A 19117-nucleotide genomic window follows, 5' to 3' on the forward strand; every position below is an offset into this window, starting at 1 on the left:
ATAACACATATCCATATAATCTCCCCATAGGGAAGAGAATTACTTTCTCTGTCCTTGCTGTGGTAGCCACAGAATTGTATCACTCAAATCTACTGTTAGCGTAGTTGACTAATGGCCCCAGCTGTCATTCCCCTGTATCTATCATGGTATTTGTGCTGAGGTCATGCTTCTACCAAGCTGTTTATAGCCAGTGTCTGAGCAAGGTGTAGGTACTAGTGCTAGTCCATTCCTACAAGGCATGGGACTTTTCTAGTGGGTGACTTTAGCTCCAGGCGTCTCCCTTGACCTTGTCAAAACCCTGCTGTCTGAGACTCTTCCTCTCCAATCCTCCTTCGCCCTCACCTTTCACAGGTATCAGATCAGCAACTCAGTCTGAAGTTGAGTTCAGTCTGAAGCCTTCCTTGCCTATTCCTACCTTCCTCCTCTTAATCCTTCATGTGAATCTCTCTCCTAAAATCCTCTTGCACATTGAATTACATCTTGGCATCTGCTTCTTGGAGGATCTGAACCCACACTCTCTGAAGAAAAGGTAGGCATAGCACCTTTCTACCTTAAGAATATGTGGATCACGCTTTTTCCAGAGAGGAAATATTGTTAAAAGTAGATTTTTCTTTTCTTTCTTTCCTTCTTTTTTTTTTTTTTATTTGATAAAGTCTCGCTCTGTCGCCCAGGCTGGAGTGCAGTGGCACGACCTCAGCTCACTGCAACCTCTGCCTCCAGGGTTCAAGTGATTCTCCTGCCTCAGCCTCCCAAGTAGCTGGGACTACAGGTGTGTGCCACTATGCCCGGCTAATTTTTTGTATTTTTAGTAGAGACAGGGTTTCACTATGTTAGCCAGGATGATCTTGATCTCCTGACCTCGTGATCTGCCCACCTCGGCCTCCCAAAGCTCTGGGATTACAAGCATGAGCCACCACACCCGGCCAAAAATAGATTTTTCTGAGCCCCTAAACTTCCCTGGAAGTTTCTTTTATATTTGTGTTGTATAATCTCTTCCTCAATCTCCAGCCATAATCTCTAACCTGACCTTTCCTCCTGTGCCTCCACTCCAGGTGTTATTAATGTGCTAAAGTAGCTCTCTGTTTCTGCCACTCCTTGGCTTGAAGGCTCCGATGATTCCCTCAAGTCTACTGGTTAATGTCCAAATGTTTTAGCCCAATCCATAGTCAATTTCTCAAATTTTAACTAGAAGAGGGCTCTTTCTCCAAGGCTAGAGATAACAGGCAAAGGATTGGAGATGATAAAACAAAATTGAGGTTTAGGAAGGAAAGCTGGGAGTTTCACATTAGATGGCTTTACTCTTCCTGGTAAGGTAGATGGTGGAAAGTCAGCAGGAGGGATTTGGGAGCTTGAACGGGGGAGACAACCAAAGTGAAAATTCAAAGTGGATTAAAAATTATGCAGAGTAGCACTAAGGAGTCCTTTGAAGGATATTGGGATAACCCTAGGATAAGGGATATCCCTAGTACATTGTTACTTTATTCTAAGTAAATGCCTTTCATTTAATAGATGTTCAAAAATGTTGAACGAGGAAAGTAAGCAAAGAATTATAAAAACTCTACAGAAGCCCTAGAGGGAAGTGATTAAGAACATGGCCTTGAGCCAAAATCTGAGCACCATCACTTAGAGCTCGGTACCTCTGTGCCTTAGTGTCCTTATCAGGAAAGTAATAATATGATGCCTACTTTGTAAGGTTATTATAAGGATTTGCAGTTAAATATGTGTATATAAATCACCTAAATTATGCCAGCCATATGGTAAGCACTCTGTATGTTTGCTATCTTTATTATCATCAGTATTATTACAGTAAATATGCAGCTAATTAAAAAATTGACCAGAAGTATGGTATATATTAATAGATAAAGTACCAGATACTATAGTAGATACAAAACCAGAAGACTTCATCTTGGGGCTCTTTTGAGCTGCCATGTAATGTCCGTGACCTTGGGCATGTTATTTAATGTTCTGCAACCTCAAGAGTACCTGTCCCTTGTTACATGGTTGTAGTGAGAGTCAAAGGAGATTAGTGTGAAAGTGCTTTATACACCATAAAGGACAACAGACATAAAAGTTACCCATCAGGAAATAATACAGATGTATGAGTTTGTTTGGTTCATGTACCAATTCCCTTGGCCCTACAAATTCTGAGGATCAGATTGTCAAATTTATGCATTTTAAATACATGTTAGATAATCTCTGAAAAAAAAAAAAAAACCATGCTGCTGTAGATTTCAGGATAAGGGAAAAGCTTTCTCTTGTTTGAGAAGATATAGTGATGACGGGTAGAGAGAGTCACTGAGTCTGAGGTCTTTTGGTGGAGGAAGGAAGAAAACAATTTTCTAGGGAACTGGAGCATGAAAAAAACCCACCAAATTTGAATGGCATGGCATATGTATGTAATGACTAAGAGGTGTGTACTCATAAAATCAGCTTCTCCTTTTTCTTAAACCCAGTTCTCCATAACCAGGCCTCCTGCTGCTGCATCAGGAATTTACTGCTGTGAGCAACTCTAAACATTGTGCTAATGGTAGCAGTGCCTGAGAACAGTCATTTGAGAGTGGAGTGTGTGCAGTTTGAGGCCAGAGACGATATTTTCTGCTCTCTACACACCACAGGGCACACACTGTAATCTGATATAGGGTAAAGGTACTTTGATAATTATTATCATTAAAAGCAAACAATCAACTCCACAGATCAATGCCTCTTTTAAAACATGTTTTCTAATCTCTGTTTCCTCTCAGATGTATGGTTATTGTCCACCTGGACAGGCCCCAAAGTGACAGCCAGAAATCTGCCTCCACCACCCCTTCTGCTGTTACTGCCATCATATTTAATTGTGTTTGCTCAACTCGAAGCCAAACTCATATGCAGTATATTTAGATGGTTAAAATAGCACAGCACTGCACTGTATTCACATTATTTTCAACACCACAGTTCTTGGGAATTAGTTTGGAATAAATAAGGTAAAGAGAAAAGAAGCAACATAAATTTGTTCCAGTGACAAAGAAAACAATATCAAAATGCCAATCTGGAGCTTCGCCATGAATGAGGGAAGGGAGAGCTCCTTTTGGTCCACTCTCCTGCAAATGCAATCACCATCTCATTCTCTAGTCTGGATTTATTTTAAAGTGGGTGAGAACAAAAGCAAAAAACTAATAGTAAGAAACTGTGAAAAGTACCTTTATTATTTCAAAAGATCAATGTACAATCACTGTACTTATTCTTAGATAGCATCAAAAGTAAAGGTGTAGAACTGATATATATGTTGATTTTCTGAAACTCTAGGGAGTGTTTACTTTTCACAATAGCAAACTTTCTAAATTGAAACACATGCATCATTAGTATATATTCAGGATCTGTTTTCTGAGGTCTTGGCTGCTATACACTTCTTCAAATGCCTCAAAATAATCACTCATAATTAATTTACAAAGGCTTCGTTGGATAGTGTTATCAGCTAACTCCACCTTAAAGTTTTCTACTTGCATTTTTCGTATCATTTAACAAACACAAACTCTCATCCAAATGTCAAAAGATGTATAAGTCATGGAGTATAAAACAGACTTTGTTGCTGAAGAGGTTATGACTTGAACTGGATCACTTAACTAAAAATAAAGACCAGCTTTCTGTTATTTTAATCTGAGCCAAATTTACATAACAATAATAACAGTGGGGGTTTTATTTATTTATTTAACTTTTATTTTAGGTTCAGGGATACATGTGCAGGTTTGTCATATAGATAAATTGCGTGTCACAGGAGTTTGGTGTACAGATTATTTCATCACGCAGGTAATAAGCATAGCACCTGACAGGTAGCTTTTTGATCTCCCTCCTCCCACTCCCTACCCTCAAGTAAGCCTCAGAGTCTGTTGATCCCTTCTTTGTGTCTGTGTGTTCTCAGTGTTTAGTTCCCACTTATATGTGAGAACATGCAGTATTGGTTTTCTGTTCCTGCATTAGTTTGCTTAGGATAATGGTCTCCAGCTCCATCCCTGCAAAAGACATGATCTTATTCTTTTTTATGGCTATGTAGTATTCTGTAGTATATATATGTCACATTTTCTTTATGCAGTCTACCACGGATGAGGTTTTAGGTTGATTCCATGTCTTTAACTATTGTGAATAGTGCTGCAATGAAGATACATGTGCATATGTCTTTATTGTAGAATGATTTCTATTCCTTTGGGTATAAACCCAGTAATGGGATTGCTGAATTGAATGGTAATTCTGTTTTAAGTTCTTTGAGAAAGTGCTACACTGCTTTCCACAAGGGCTGAACTAATTTACATGCCCACCAGCAGTATATAAGCATTCCCTTTTCTTCATAATCTTGCCAGCATGTTATTTTTTGACTTTTTATTAGTAGCCATTCTGACTGGTGTGAGATGCTATCTCATTGTGGCTTTGATTTGCATTTCTCTAATATTTAGTGATATTGAGCTTTTTTTCCATATGTTTGTTGATCATGTGTATGTCTTCTTTGAAAAGTGTCTGTTTATGTCCTTTGCCCACTTTTTAATGGGGTTGTTTGCTTTTTGCTTGTTGATTTGTTTAAGTTCCTTTTAGATGGTGGATATTAGACCCTTGTCAGATGCATAGTTTGCAAGTATTTTCTCCCATTCTGTAGGTTTTCTGTTTACTCTGATGACAGTTTCTTTTGCTGTGCAGAAGCTCTTTTGTTTAATTAGATCCCATTTGTCAATTTTTGTTTTTGTTTCAATTGCTTTTGCATCTTCATCATGAAATCTTTTCCAGGGCCTATGTCCTGGATGGTATTTCCTAGGTTATTTTCCAGGATTTTTGTAGTTTTAGGTTTTACATTTAAGTCTTTAATTAATCTTGAATTGATTTTTGTATATGGTGTAAGGAAAGAGTTCAGTTTCAATCTTTTGCATATGGCTTGCCTGTTATCTTAGCACCATTTATTGAATAGGGAATTCTTTACCCATTGCTTGTTTTTGTGAACTTTGAAGATCAGATGGTTGTAGCTCTGTGGCATTATTTCTAGGCTCACTATTCTGTTCCATTGGTCTGTGGGTCTGTTTTTGTAGCATACCATGCTGTTTTGGTTACAGTAGCCTTGTAGTATAACTTGAAGTCAGGTAACATGATACCTCCAGCTTTGTTCTTTTTGCTTAGGATTGCCTTTGCTATTTGGGCTCTTTTTTTGTTCCATATGAATTTTAAAATAACTAATTCTGTGAAGAATGTTATTGGCAGTTTGATAGGAATAGCATTGAATCTGTAAATTACTTTGGGCAGTATGGCCATTTTAACAATATTGATTATTCCTATCCATGAGCATGGAATGTTTTCATTTGCTTTTTATCATCTCTGATTTCTTTGAGCAGTACTTTGTTTGTAATTCTTGTTGTAGAGATGTTTCACCTCCCTGGTTAGCTGTATTCCTAGGTATTTTATTCTTTTTTTTTTTTTTTTTTTGAGACCGAGTCTTGCTCTGTAGCCCAGGCTGCAGTGCAGTGGCGCGATCTCGGCTCACTGCAAGCTCTGCCTCCTGGGCTCACGCCATTCTCCTGCCTCAGCCTCCCAAGTAGCTGGGACTACAGGTGCCCACCACCACGCCCGGCTAATTTCTCCTATTTTTAGTAGAGACGGGGTTTCACCGTGTTAGCCAGGATGGTCTCTATCACCTGACCTCATGATCCACCCACCTCAGCCTCCCAAAGTGCTGGGATTACAGGCGTGAGCCACCATGCCCGGCTGATATTTTATTCTTTTTGTGGCTATTACAACAGACATTTTAAACATACAGAGCTTAAATAACCTGACTTTCACCCAAATTTGGAAAATGAGGAGAATGAATATGCACACAGATACTTTTTTACTTCAGATTTTCCAGCAAATATTCTTGTAATACCTACATGTCTATTAACCAAACATCACATAAGAATACCTACCCTGTGCTCATCTGTCAGGAGCTGACTTTTTCTCTGCATTCTTATTCCTCATTTGTTTATTAATTAATTCAACACACACCACTACTTAGAGCCTGCTCTGTGCCCAAGGGCCGTTCTAGGTACTGAAAACACCACTAGGATAAGGCAAACGAGGTGCTGTTCTTATGGAGTTTACATTCTACCACAGAGGGTAAGATTAAAAGACAATAAATAAACAGAAACAAGTATTTCAGTTAGCAATAACTCAAGAAAACACAGTAGAGTAGAATGCTAGGGTAGCTTGGAGGGTCCCTTTAGATGGGTGAAAGAGAAAAGTCTCCTTAGGAGGTAACATTTGTCTCAGATGGACAAGATGGCACCAGCCATGTGAAGAGCTGAGGGAACTGCAAGCACCAAGACCCTGAAGCGGAAAAGCATTTAGAGAATCCAAAGAACTTAAAGAAAGCATTCTATTTACAGCATCATGAATTGGAAGGAGATGTTTTGAGATGAGGCCAGATAGTGAGTGAAGAACACATTTTTGCCAAGGACTCAGGCAGCTGCTTCAAGATTGGTTCTGCCTTTGGAGTCAGCACAGAACCAGCCTGTGGAACAAAGGCCAGTATTGACTCAGATACAGACATTGTTGTGGCCCCACAGATCTCCTTGTTCATGTGTCTGAGTGGTCCCTCAAGTCTTTATCTCCTGGGTCTTTATTACCTGAGTGGTTAACTTGGCTTTTTGACCTTCCTTCTTGCTCATTTTCTGTTTGTCTTCCAGACCTGTGGGCCTGTTGCCTGGTTTCTGATCTGATACTTTTTCTGATCCTCACTATTGGTTTAGGCCTGGAGTCCACATAACCTGGATGTTCTGAGTGTTCGATCTTACAGCAACTTCCTACTAATCCTTAACGGACTTTACAGTTTCCTTACCTGACTAGACACCAAAACTGCTGCTATGTTACTACTTTTTTGAATATGTACAGTGGTGCCTCTGTGTCTGTGGGTTCTGCATCCATGAATTCAGTCAACCTCAGATAGAAAATATTTGCGAAAAAGAAGTTCCACTGAGTTCCAAAAAGCAAAACTTGAATTTGTTGCATGCCGAGTATTACATTGAATCCACACAAATGCAGTGATGCGTGAGAATTGCATTAGGTATTGAAAGTAATCTAGAGATGATTTAAAGTACATGGGTGGATATGCATAGGTTATATGCAAATATGACACCATTTTATATCAGGGACTTGGCATCTGCGGGATTTAGTATCTGAGGGGGTCTTGGGATCAGTCCCTAATGGATACTGAGGGATGACTGTATTATGTTATCAGCTTTCAAAAACACTTCCAAATACTTTAGCACTCTTGACCCTGTCAACAATCTCCATGAAGTAGCTTTACAATTATTATTATTTTATTTTAAAGATAAGGAAATCTAAAGTCAAAGTAAGTGCCTGCGAACCCAGGAATCCTGCTTTCCAGTCTCCATCTTATTTAGGGGGTGAGGGAGGTCTAGTGTACTCTAGGCATATGGGGAGACTAATTCCACAGATGGCCTGCTTATTATATGAACGTTGAAGACAAGGCACAAATGAATTTAAGGTGAACAGAAAGGATTCTTTTCCCTTCTCTTCAACTTTTTTCATACTTGTATATTTCAGTTCACTTTTCTTTGTAATAATATGTCCTCAGACAACATTCACAGCCCCATACATACACTAGAACACAGTACACAGACTAATACAAATATATTACCAATAAAAGGAGCAAAAAGAGAACAAGTGACTCATTTAATTGGCGAATTTGGAAGGAAAAAACTGAGCATATTCAGCTGAACTGCTCTGAATTCTTTCCTTTGGCTACACCTAACCCCAAACACCATAGTTGGTAGATGTTGGATAGCATATATAACTTTCATTTTAAAAGCTCAGAGTTCTATGGTCTAATTTTCAAGTATGTATCTTTCAGATAACCATGTTGTCAACAATTAAATGTACTATTAAAAAAATCAGCATTTTCAGATAAGTTCCAATAAGAGAGACAAGACAGTGTCATCGAGAAACTAACAATTTCCTTACTGGTTCAATATTAAACAAAACTCATAAATAACATTCTTAAAATAAATGGGTAAGTGATAGAAAAGATCGAAAACCCTCAGGTGTCTTTAATCCTTCTAAGGTGGATCAATTAGGTTCATCATAGCTCATGTGCGGTAGCTTTGCAGTAGAATGATTTTCACACCATTCTTTAAAAATCTAAGGTTCTTATTAAGATGAGATTCTAGCTGTTTCTATTAAAAATTCATGACCCTTTTCCAAGAGAACTGTTTTGACCTGTTATTTCTGGCTAAATTTGGATGAGTTCTTTTCTCCCCCCCACTCCTGCATAGATCTCAAGAAAATACACTTTAATAGCTAGTGATCCAAAGTCCTTAAACAAAAACAAAAATATGCAATTCTGCGTAAAACACAAATTCACTTAGAGGTGAATATTATAAAAAGCAAATGTAGTAAGTTTTGAAGGATGTTTGTCCCTAGAGGACCATTTAGTGGATTGGAAGCAGCAATTCATGACTGAAAATAAATTTAGTAAAATATAACATGGTTAATCTATATAAACTCAAAACTTTCCAAATAGGAAAATAATTACTTATCTTTCCTAGTTTGTTTCCAGACAGACATTTAATATTGTATAAACATCACGTCACTATAGATTCAACAGAGGACCTGGCCTCTCCTCCACCAATCTCTCCTCTCACCTCTCCAAATATCTTTGGGACAGTATAGGTGCACCCCTGGGGATTTGTGTACGAATAGGGTACCTCTGGACTGCTGCCAGCCAGGTGGTAAGCTTGCTGGGGAAAGGCTCTGGCCTTGATCAGTAAGCTTCTGGGTTGTTGAACTTTGTCTATGATGGGTGGGTGAGCTTAATTCAGGGGTGAAATATTATAAATACCACTGCGACCTCACATCTAAGCTATAGCTTTTATTGGCAATAAAGCTGCCTCTATAACTTCCTTCTGAGAAATACTGCAATCTCTCTCTTAGGATATTTTCTTATATTCATCCAGAGTTCTCAAGAATGATTTGACAGTTCTACTATGTTATTGTCATTATTTTCTTTCAAAAAAAAGATACTCAGTATTTTTGCAAAAAGATATGGAAATACATTCTATGTCACAAAGATCATATAGACGATAAGCCTCAAACTTAGCTATAAGCACACAGACGACACAAACAATAAAAGGAATATCATAAAATATATCTTATTTGAAAATGTTTTATACTTGATTAAAAATCCAAATTTTTAAAGTTTACAGCTTATAGTTTTTACTGAAACTTTTTTTTTTTTTTTTTTTTTTTTTTTTGAGACGGAGTCTCGCTCTTTCACCCAGGCTGGAGTGCAGTGGCGCGATCTCGGCTCACTGCAGGCTCCGCCCCCCGGGGTTCACGCCATTCTCCTGCCTCAGCCTCCCTTGTAGCTGGGACTACAGGCGCCTGCCACCTCGCCCGGCTAATTTTTTGTATTTTTAGTAGAGACGGGGTTTCACCGTGTTAGCCAGGATGGTCTCGATCTCCTGACCTTGTGATCCGCCCGCCTCGGCCTCCCAAAGTGCTGGGATTACAGGCGTGAGCCACTGCGCCCGGCCCTGAGTTTTTACTGAAACTTTAAGTATTTTTTAAAAACCATGTTAATTGATCCAAAACAAAATGTTCATACTTTTGTGCAAAATAAATTACATGTTGTTTCCTAGGCTGAAATCATATTATCATTTCATTGGATTATACTGCTGTGTGTGTGTGTGTGTGTGTATCTTTGTGTAAAATAATATGCTACTGTGGCTATATTAAGACAGTACCAACATAACTGGCTGAAAAGTGAAAAATTCAATCATGACAGTTTTACTTACGTTTTCCTGATTAGACTAGTTGATTTGGCTTGGCATTTTTTACGCATTCATTAAGTTGTTGTAAACAAAGGTGTAGTATTACAATGACGTTCAAGTCAATAACTTTTGGTCTTTACAATAGTGAACTATATACAAAGTCAAAAATATTTAAAATTCAGTCTAAAATCCACTAGTTTCATCTCTGAAACAAATGTTACTGCCTTTTACAAATTTTTACCATAGAGAACGGTATTTAGAGAGTATACTCCTATAAATAGCCATATTTTTAAAAGATGGGAGGCTGGAGAGGAAGAAAACAAAATAGATTCCCCTGCTGATAAAATGTTTTCACTTTTCCCAAAAGTATGCTAGTAAAATCTGTGTATGTGTATACACACACACATACACACACACAACCTTGTCCCTCAGCCAGACCCCCAAAGTCCCCAATTTTATTACCTGTTTTTGAGCAGCACACTGAAGGTCATCTTATCCAGTCCCAGATAATTTGGCAGCAACTTTGTCCAATTCCAGCTCCATCTTGTGATGGCTGACTGTTGATAAATGAGAAGACACTATTGTTAGTTATTAATCAGAGTTAATATGATCAGTAAATTAAAGCTCCAGCTGTGATAGACTAACTAAGAAGGAGGGGGGTCCAGAACAAGGACTTAGACAGATAACATCAATCATGTCCACAGAAGAAGGTTTTTATTCCAATAAGACAGCAATTAATTTATAAATCCATTTGGGGATGTAGTCATTATTTATAAAAATATAAATCAATGTATTGAATCGTTATTCTTCTAAGTGTTAATGGCATTTGCCCAACAAGTTTCTCTGAGAAGTAGACTGTTTGAAAAGCAAAGCAAAATAATTGGCAACTTTTTCATACATGATATCAATTTATAGTTTGATTTTCTTTTCAGCAACCAAAAGTTTGATTAAAAAACAAACTTGGAAGTGCTAAGAATCAAATTATAAGATACAGCTTAATTAGAGTGTGATATTAATGTTACCTTTTTGGTTAAGAAAATGCTTTAAAGGGAAGATTATGAAGATCTGTAAGTGTAAATTATATAAGTGATTCTTTTTTCTCATTAATAGAAATTTTGCAACAGACTATGGAGAAAAATTACTGTGAAAAATAATCTCATAATTCAGAACTCAATAAATATGCCATTTATTTAAATGAAGTAAGGAAAATTTAACAGCTATAATAATTATTGGTGGTTTGGAGCAATCTAATGCACAACACAGAAAAGCAGCCAATAAACTCAAACTTAGTATATTTAAAGTATTATAAATGCTTATGCTCCTTAAAATGAAATAGTTTTGAAAACAAGAGTCCAGACTGACGTTTAAAATCCAACAAGAGCACAAGAGCTATCCCCTGTCATCTGCTGATTAATCGAGCACTACAGTCCTGTCATAGAGCAGGAGAATTCCACCCTGGGTTGTCAGCATTTGAAGGTCTTACTCCACTACAGTATTGATGAGTGTAGACTAGAGCTGTAACAGGCATGGTAGAAATATTATCTGCATGCTGAATTAGGCCATTGTTTTAATTCTTATTTTCATCAGAGTTCTAGGTCAAGCAATCCTTCTCTTCTGCCCTGTTAGTTCAAATTGTCTGTCAAGAGGTTTCTGGGAAAAGCCACCAGAAGAATGAACAAAGCAAAAGCAACTTTAGATTTCAAATGCTTTGGCAGAAAGATGATCTTTTCAGTGTAACTACTGAAACATGCAGCTTAGACAATGGCATAATCTGACATTAAAAAATGTGTGGTGTTTATCACATTGACTTTATTCCAAATAGACTGGCTTTAAGATCATTAACAAATTCATTTTAAATTTGGGAATGTGTCTATGGTTATAAAAAGCAAACTTACCCCATACCACTTAAAGTAGGAGCTCAGTGCTCTATTTATAATTAATTTGAACTATTTTCTAATTTGCCTGATACATTCATAAAGATTGCAAGGTATTTTGTGAGTGTGTGTATTGGGGGATGGGGGTGACAAGGGAGGAAAGGAATGTTACAAAATGCCTGGTTCTTCAGCCTTCTGTAGACACAGCCTAACAGATATTCCCTCTGTCCATGGTAAACTGACCAGCCAAAAATTAAGTTTTACAGACCAAACATATGAATCAGTTTGACAAATAGAAAAAAGGTAAAATAACTCTTAAAAGTCAATTTGTACAGACCATGTAAATAAGAACAAGGCCTTTTGCTTCCTAGCAAAAAAAGCTTATGAGTAAATACTCAAACACAAAGCAATTTTTTCTTACTTCGGTAAAGAAACCACACATTTAAATTAAATTTACCATTTAATTTCCACATACCTGATCTAGCATGTTTTCACTAAACGCCTTATACACATGGAAAGGGTTAAAGGCAGAAGGCTGATTTATACTCCTCAAGGTCGTCTTTAAAGGTCGGATGGGTAATGGCTTTTCCTCTGAACTATTCATAGAAAACAGCTGTTCTCTTAAATATTCCTTCAAAGAAAAGAAATTACAAGTTGTGACGGTGAGAAGCAGACATTCTCTGTAAAAATAAACTGATCAATATCCAAATTTATCCTTTCAGCACATTTGCTAGATTACAGTGTATTACTTGCCTCAGGGAAGAATACATTTTCAGAAGATACATAGTAGAGTACCAATCAGCATTGCAATAAACCCATCAAAAATAGGTTTACCTAATATGTAGTATAGATTAGGAAACCATTTACCAAACTCTTATATAATGAATATATGTTTGATATATCAGGACCTTTTTAACAGGCATTGGCTTGTCACTGGTTCACATATTAATGTGTCTGGTTACCAAAACTTAACTCAGCTGCATGATTATTCACAATACAAGATTGCTCATCCATTCATTAAGTGTAGTTGTTAACTACTCCAGGCTCAGCAGAGCACTGAGTACTCTGATATTTTACTGCAAGCAGTCTCATTCAATGCAGAATTAATTATAATGCAAGCTCCTAAACTCTATTTCCATCCCATGGAGTGAAAAATATCAAGGTTCGAGAGAAGCTCAAAATATGTCATTATAAGCCCCCAACTGCCAGTGCAGGCCTGGGCAAAAGAAAAGCCAATCTACAACATTATACCTCATTTTCTACCCATAAATAAGGTGAACAATCCTTATGTATTTTATGGAACTTTTTCTGGAGGATGACAAATTATAATGACTAAAAGTCCCCATCAACTAATAAATTCTTACTAATAATAAATAAATCATCTAATAGATTTTAAAAAATATAAATGTTCTTGTGATGTTTCATGCATCACAATGTAATTTTTTTCTTTGAGGTTAGGGTTAGGATGAAGTTCAGAATGTTAGAGCCAAAAAGGTATTCAGACATCATTTAGAAAACCTGTGCTACTCAAAGTCTAGGGCACCGGATCAGCTCACCTGGGAGCTTGTTAGAAAAGCAGAATCTTGGATCCTATTGAATCAGAACCTGCCTGTTAATGAGCATTCCCGGCTGGGTGCAATGGTTCACACCTGTAATCCCAGCACTTTGGGAGACCGAGGTGGGCAGATCACTTGAGGTTGGGAGTTTCAGACCAGCCTGGCCAACATGGTGAAACCCCACCTCTACTAAAAATACAAAAATTAGCTGAGTGTGGTGGCGGGCACCTGTAATCCCAGCTACTTGGGAGGCTGAGGCAGGAGAATCACTTGAACCCGGGAGGTGGAGGTTACAGTAAGCTGAGATCGCACCACTGCACTCCAGCCTGGGTGACAGAGAGACTCCGTCTCAAAAAAAAAAAAAAAAAAAGGAATTCCCAGGAGATCCATAGGCACAGGGAAACTCTAGCCCAATGCCACACTCAACGGTTGGCACTGAAAGGTCAGAGGACAATCCTGAGATCACACAGGGGTGAGAGGTACAGCTGTGGGGAGGAGGCACATTTCTGGTGTCAGTTCACTGTGCTTTTTTCTGTGCCTCTATAACTTTACGAATGCCCACTGTGTTCATCGTGAGAGGCAAATTTTAGATTATAAAACCCTAAAAATCGAAAGAAACCACTGCTGAAGTTAACAATCATAGTCATTTTTGAACTTGTTATAGAGCAGCAGTCCCCAATCTTTTAGGCACCAGGGACCAATTTCGTGGAAAACAATTTTTCCATGGACATGGACCGTGGGGAGGTGGAGTATGGTTTTAGGATGAAACTATTCCACCTCAGATCATCACGCATTAGATTCTCATAAGGAACACCCAACATAAATCCCTCAAATGTGCAGTTCACAATAGGGTTCATGCTCCTATGAGAATCTAATGCTGCTGCTGATATGATCATAGGTGGAGCTCAGGTGGTAATGCTCACTATCCCACCACTCACCTCCTGCTGTACAGCCCAGTTCCTAACAGGCCACCGACTGGTAGAGGTCTGTGGCCCAGGGGTTGGGGACCCCTGTTGTAGAGCATATCTTTTTAGAAAGATTAATTCTTTAGTGTCTGATAGGGGGTAACACATGGACTCTTACTAAACATTGTTAATGATAAAGCCATCAGAAAATAATTTTATGCCTAGATTTAGATTATTGAACAGAAGCAAAACTTTTTTCCATTATGATTTACGCAAATAAAACTTTTAAAAGGAATACTTTATTGACAAAAAAGCTTTGTTTTGGCTAATAATAATCTGTCTTAACTGATTTCACCTTACGTAACTACATTTTGACTGTTTCCACTATTCAAAAAAGAGAAGCTGTTCTGTTGCAAATTGTGAAGAAAATGGAATATTCTCCTTTGTTGATCTTTCTAGGTACTGCACTGTCATCACTAACCCTTCTTAACCTCAGATTCTTTAACTGTGACATTGCTTTAATCAGATTTACCACTAATTGGGCCATATCTTTAGAAGATTTCCATTCTTTCTTGAACACCTTCCCTGTGCATTACGTCAAAGCTTATTCCTCTATTCATCATTTCTCCATTTCTCTTCACTGAAGAGCTCTGTCAGTCTGATGACCTCAACTACCGTACTCATATATAGACCAAATCTATACGCATGTCTGCTCTCATTTATGCCCATGTGTATGGTAGATGCACCTGACAGTGATTACTTGATCATACCCTGAGAATGACCCTGTATGGCAGATGCCCTTGAATGTGTTTTCAGAGTTCTAAGCTAAGGAATTTGGGAGTGGCCAACCCGAGAGCCATTCCTTATCTATGAGGAGCCTCTAAGCCCCTGGCCCATCCCACAGTACTGGAGCCATACAGGGGATTGAGGCCCTTTGTTTTGGGTTAAATTAAGGTCATCAGGTGGAGGTTGCTAGGTAGAGGGTGTTAAATGAAAATGCTGTATAAACTGCATGCCTCTTGCAAGTGGCTGTGGTTTTCCTGCCCAGCCCACTACCACTGGACTCTCTTCCCTGTATGTAAGCTCCCAGTAAAACTCCATGTCTTGTGGGCCAGCTCTGGGTCTCTTCAGCCTCTTGAACCCGGTGCCATCCCGTTGGGAGTTGATAGGGGTGTGGCACAACATCATGGTCAGGGCCTTAACTATAATGAGACATTTTTGCTTGGACATCTTATCTTTATCTCAAAGACAAAGCATCTTTAACCCCATTTTCCCTGATAACTTCTTTGTCTCTATGAATGGCACACCCATTCTTCCCCTCAGCTAGGCCTGTACCCATAAATGCTTCACTATTTACATTACATTCTTGGGAAATATTTAGCAGCACATCTGAAGGTGCTAAAGACTCAAAACACTACTCATGAAATGAACAAACATCACAATGCAATGTCACTTACAGCATAGCAACACCTCACAGTGGAAAAGCAGTCATAAGTACTATACTAGTCACCTAGTCATGCTTATGTTGTTTGGGCTTATTGCCTGTGTTTTTGTAATAGTTACAAGGCAAAGGTACCTTTCTCTGCCTCTAGCCTCACCTAACATTATGCCTCTTACCTTGCAGTGCCGTGCCTCATTCAGCCCAGTAAACCACCAAATACTTAGCTCTATATGCCATCTGATAGACATTACTATAACAGTAAATATACTCAGTTGTAACAAGATAAATCATAACACTGAGCAAAATGTGGTGGTATCCCAGTGTAATCTCATGGTATTCTGTTCAGAATCACTATCTCAGAGTTATATGAGCTCTATGAGGGAAGTACAGCCTTTGGCTTTCCAGAGTATAACCAGATAACTGATGGCCAATAAATAGCCAATTCAATTTTGGATGATATTGCTTATTGGTGATTATTGAGCTTTTTAATATTATGCACCTTTTAAAAATAGGACAATTCTATCAGTGTGGCAATTCAGACCAGCTTTACCATCCTCAGAGCTATTGTAACACTGCTTAGCTAAGGATTTGGGGGTAACCACACTGCAACATCTGTTCCTCAGTAGTTGCCACAATTACTTTGGCCAATCCGAATGGCCAGGTGCACATACCAATGAGCAGCATCACTTTGCAATAGAGGTCTTTCAGTTTGCCAAGGTGAGGGGTTCCTGAGTTTCCCAGATAGAAACCCTAAGCAAGCTATGAGGATCACTGACAAGAATGAATAGGTTGTGTTACTTTGTAACAATTACAAACTGAGCTCTGGTGCCTTAAGGACAGGGTCATATCTCATAGCCACAAATTTCTTACATCCTTCTGAGGCCATCATGGAATACATTGTTATGTCACCTGTTTAGTGACTGTTTGATCTATGAAATCCAGGAAACAAGATTTACTTGAAGTAACTTTCACATAGCTAATGGTGGGCAAAAAATTTATATAATCAAGTTGTAAAATGCTGTTGTCAAATTTAATTTATTCCTTGAAAATGTATGGTTATAAGGCCTACATTATTGAGATGAAACTAAAACACTATATATTCACATTATACAATTTTTACTATTCCAAAAATTACATTCGTGTATTTGCAAATATAAACACAATTAGATGCCACAATCTAATTCAGACACATATGATCAAATTCAAAACCTGATTAAGTTAGAGAACTTTGTTTCAAGTAAATAGCTGAGATAACGTGCTATTTACATTTTCAATAAAACAGCCAAAAACATGCAAGGTCAGAGGCAATGGGATAGAAAGGCATAACATTGGTTCAACCAGTGTCTGTGTATTAAAGAATTTTCCTAGGTTAATCTGGTTGCTCCTGAATATGGTTCAATATTCTTAAGTTTTTTCATTAAATAAGAAATCTCCAACCTCACCAACACAAGCATGATGTCTGCAGGAAAAGAGCTAAGTCTCTTCTGAAAATTCATTGTACAAATACCAGATTTTAACATCAGCTTAACAGTCACAAACACACAATTCCCAAACTACACCTCTAGTCTCTAAAATTCAGAAGTGAACTGAGTTTATGAGCCGTATTATTGTTTAAACCATATAAATAAAATCTACATTGTTTCGGTGAAGCTTTTTCTGTACAAATGCACAACAGCCGGGGCTGAATAGATTCTATTAATAATGCAATATTGAGTTTGGTATTGACTTTAAGAAGTATTATCACCTCCTTGACTAACCCTTAGCTGCCAGCAGACGCTGCCTCAGGCCAGTACACACCTAATTGCTCGGTAAAAAGGCCGTTTCCCTACCTCATTGAGCTGCATGATGTGATAAATTTGCCGCAGGTACTCGCTGCCACCTGGTTTGTGGCAGAGATCCAGGACCATCGTGTTTATTTTCTGCTCAGTCAGTTCAAGAGCAATATCTCCTTCTTGTAAGGCCGTGCTTTTCTCTATTGTCATGAATGCACTAAATACAAAGAAAGCATATACATTATCAGTAGTGAAGAATTGTGAAGATGGAGAGTAATCATGGAGATGGAGTGTGGAGAGTTGCTGTAAATCTCAGATTCAAAGCATCCATAAACACTACGCTGAAATAGGTAAGCCTTCCCAAACCGCTGCCGCTCACATAAACAGCACCTTAGAATTAAGCACCTGAAAGCATTTTCAAAAATTGAATCGTTTCTTCTAAAACATGTCTTTACTGCATTTATACTCCTATCTATAAAACATTTTCCCATTACTGCAATTGTTGAAATTGCTATAATCATGAGATGAAAACAAAACATTTCTTTTTAAGAACATGTAAGAAATAATTTGTATTTTCTCTTTGTGGATAAAAAGTATCTTTGATGCCTGAAATAGCTTTGGTATTTTGTCTTTTGTAGATTCCTCTTTACACCTGTTGTAGATCACACTGAAGACTAATTGAAGTGTCAGAAGGGGGAGCCTATTATGCTAAATATAGGCTGGATGCTTCAGGGCGGTATGCTTACCACTGGGTATTTTAAATTGGCCTTTGACACTTGTTGCCTTTTAAAAATATGTGTCCCACTCCTGTTTCTTTCTGTAACAGATACTTAGCAAAAGTCACTATCTTGATTATTCTTCCAGAAAAAGAGTCTACTATCAACACACCAGGAATGTGCAAGATATAGTTCTAAAACATTTCTTTTAGAAGGATCTATATACATATTGTTGATTTTGAGCATTATTTACATGGTAATAATGGATGACAAAAAGAATTTAAACATTTCAAACTATACCAGTGCAAAAAATTATGATATTCAATGTACACATATATTCCACACTAATTTTCTTGTTATAATTGTTACTGGGATCATGCTACACTTTGCAATGTAAGTATTCTTAAAACTCATGGTTTTCCACTGTTTCCAAGACTAAATAAAATTTACTGTGGTGTGATCAGCTGTATATTGCAGTTCATTACTGAGATTTTGCCATGATTATAAAATTAGTTCTGCTAAGAGTCAACGCCTCTGACCTGAAGACTGAACCAAATGACACCCAGCTGCTGGACATTAACTTTGATATTGCTTCCACATGTATCTTAAAAACATCCTTCTCAGAAAAGGGAGGAACTTTAAGATCATATAGCCTTGCTAAAAAATAAAATCCTACTTTGACTTAGAGATATTCATTAGCTAGAGAAAATTGCTTGTTTTTTTAAAGACCTTTTTACAATAAAATAAGTTTGCAGGTATCTTTTTGAAGCTGCATACAGGTTGCAAAAAAAAAAAAAAAATTGTCAGGTTTTGTAGAGGCTGACATTGAAAAAGTTGAGGCCCTCTGACAAAGGAGTATCTCAGTGTCAGCTCCTGAATTGTATCCTTTCCTGTCCATCACTGTGCAGGTGAAGCAAATGATTGGATTCAGTCAATGCTATGATTAATGAGTTCCTCTCCGGATTTGGGACTGCCTATCAATCATGTCATTAGGGAGAATGTGCCCTGAAAGAGGCAGACCTTAGCCAAGGAATAACTGCATTAATCTTAATCTGTATATGCACCCAGCCAGCC

General features: G+C 37.9%; 1 protein-coding gene and 1 long non-coding RNA gene across 2 annotated transcripts in view; one reads left to right on the top strand and one right to left on the bottom strand.

Moving 5' to 3' along the window:
* LOC134731745 (uncharacterized) overlaps positions 1-18469 on the top strand; it is a 283310-nt gene extending 264841 nt beyond the window's left edge. Inside the window, exon 6 of the long non-coding RNA XR_010114303.1 lies at positions 17966-18469. This is a non-coding gene — a long non-coding RNA (uncharacterized lncRNA). The remainder of the gene's footprint in view (positions 1-17965) is intronic.
* KIAA0825 (KIAA0825 ortholog) overlaps positions 1-19117 on the bottom strand; it is a 474586-nt gene that overhangs the window by 225853 nt on the left and 229616 nt on the right. Inside the window, exons 19-21 of the mRNA XM_055233339.2 lie at positions 17385-17544; positions 12129-12284; positions 10242-10336 (exon numbers count right to left, since the gene is read on the bottom strand). Of these exons, the coding sequence (XP_055089314.1) occupies positions 10242-10336; positions 12129-12284; positions 17385-17544 (411 nt within the window). The remainder of the gene's footprint in view (positions 1-10241; positions 10337-12128; positions 12285-17384; positions 17545-19117) is intronic.

The sequence above is a fragment of the Symphalangus syndactylus genome, chromosome 11, assembly GCF_028878055.3.
Source record: "Symphalangus syndactylus isolate Jambi chromosome 11, NHGRI_mSymSyn1-v2.1_pri, whole genome shotgun sequence".
NCBI lineage: Eukaryota > Metazoa > Chordata > Mammalia > Primates > Hylobatidae > Symphalangus > Symphalangus syndactylus.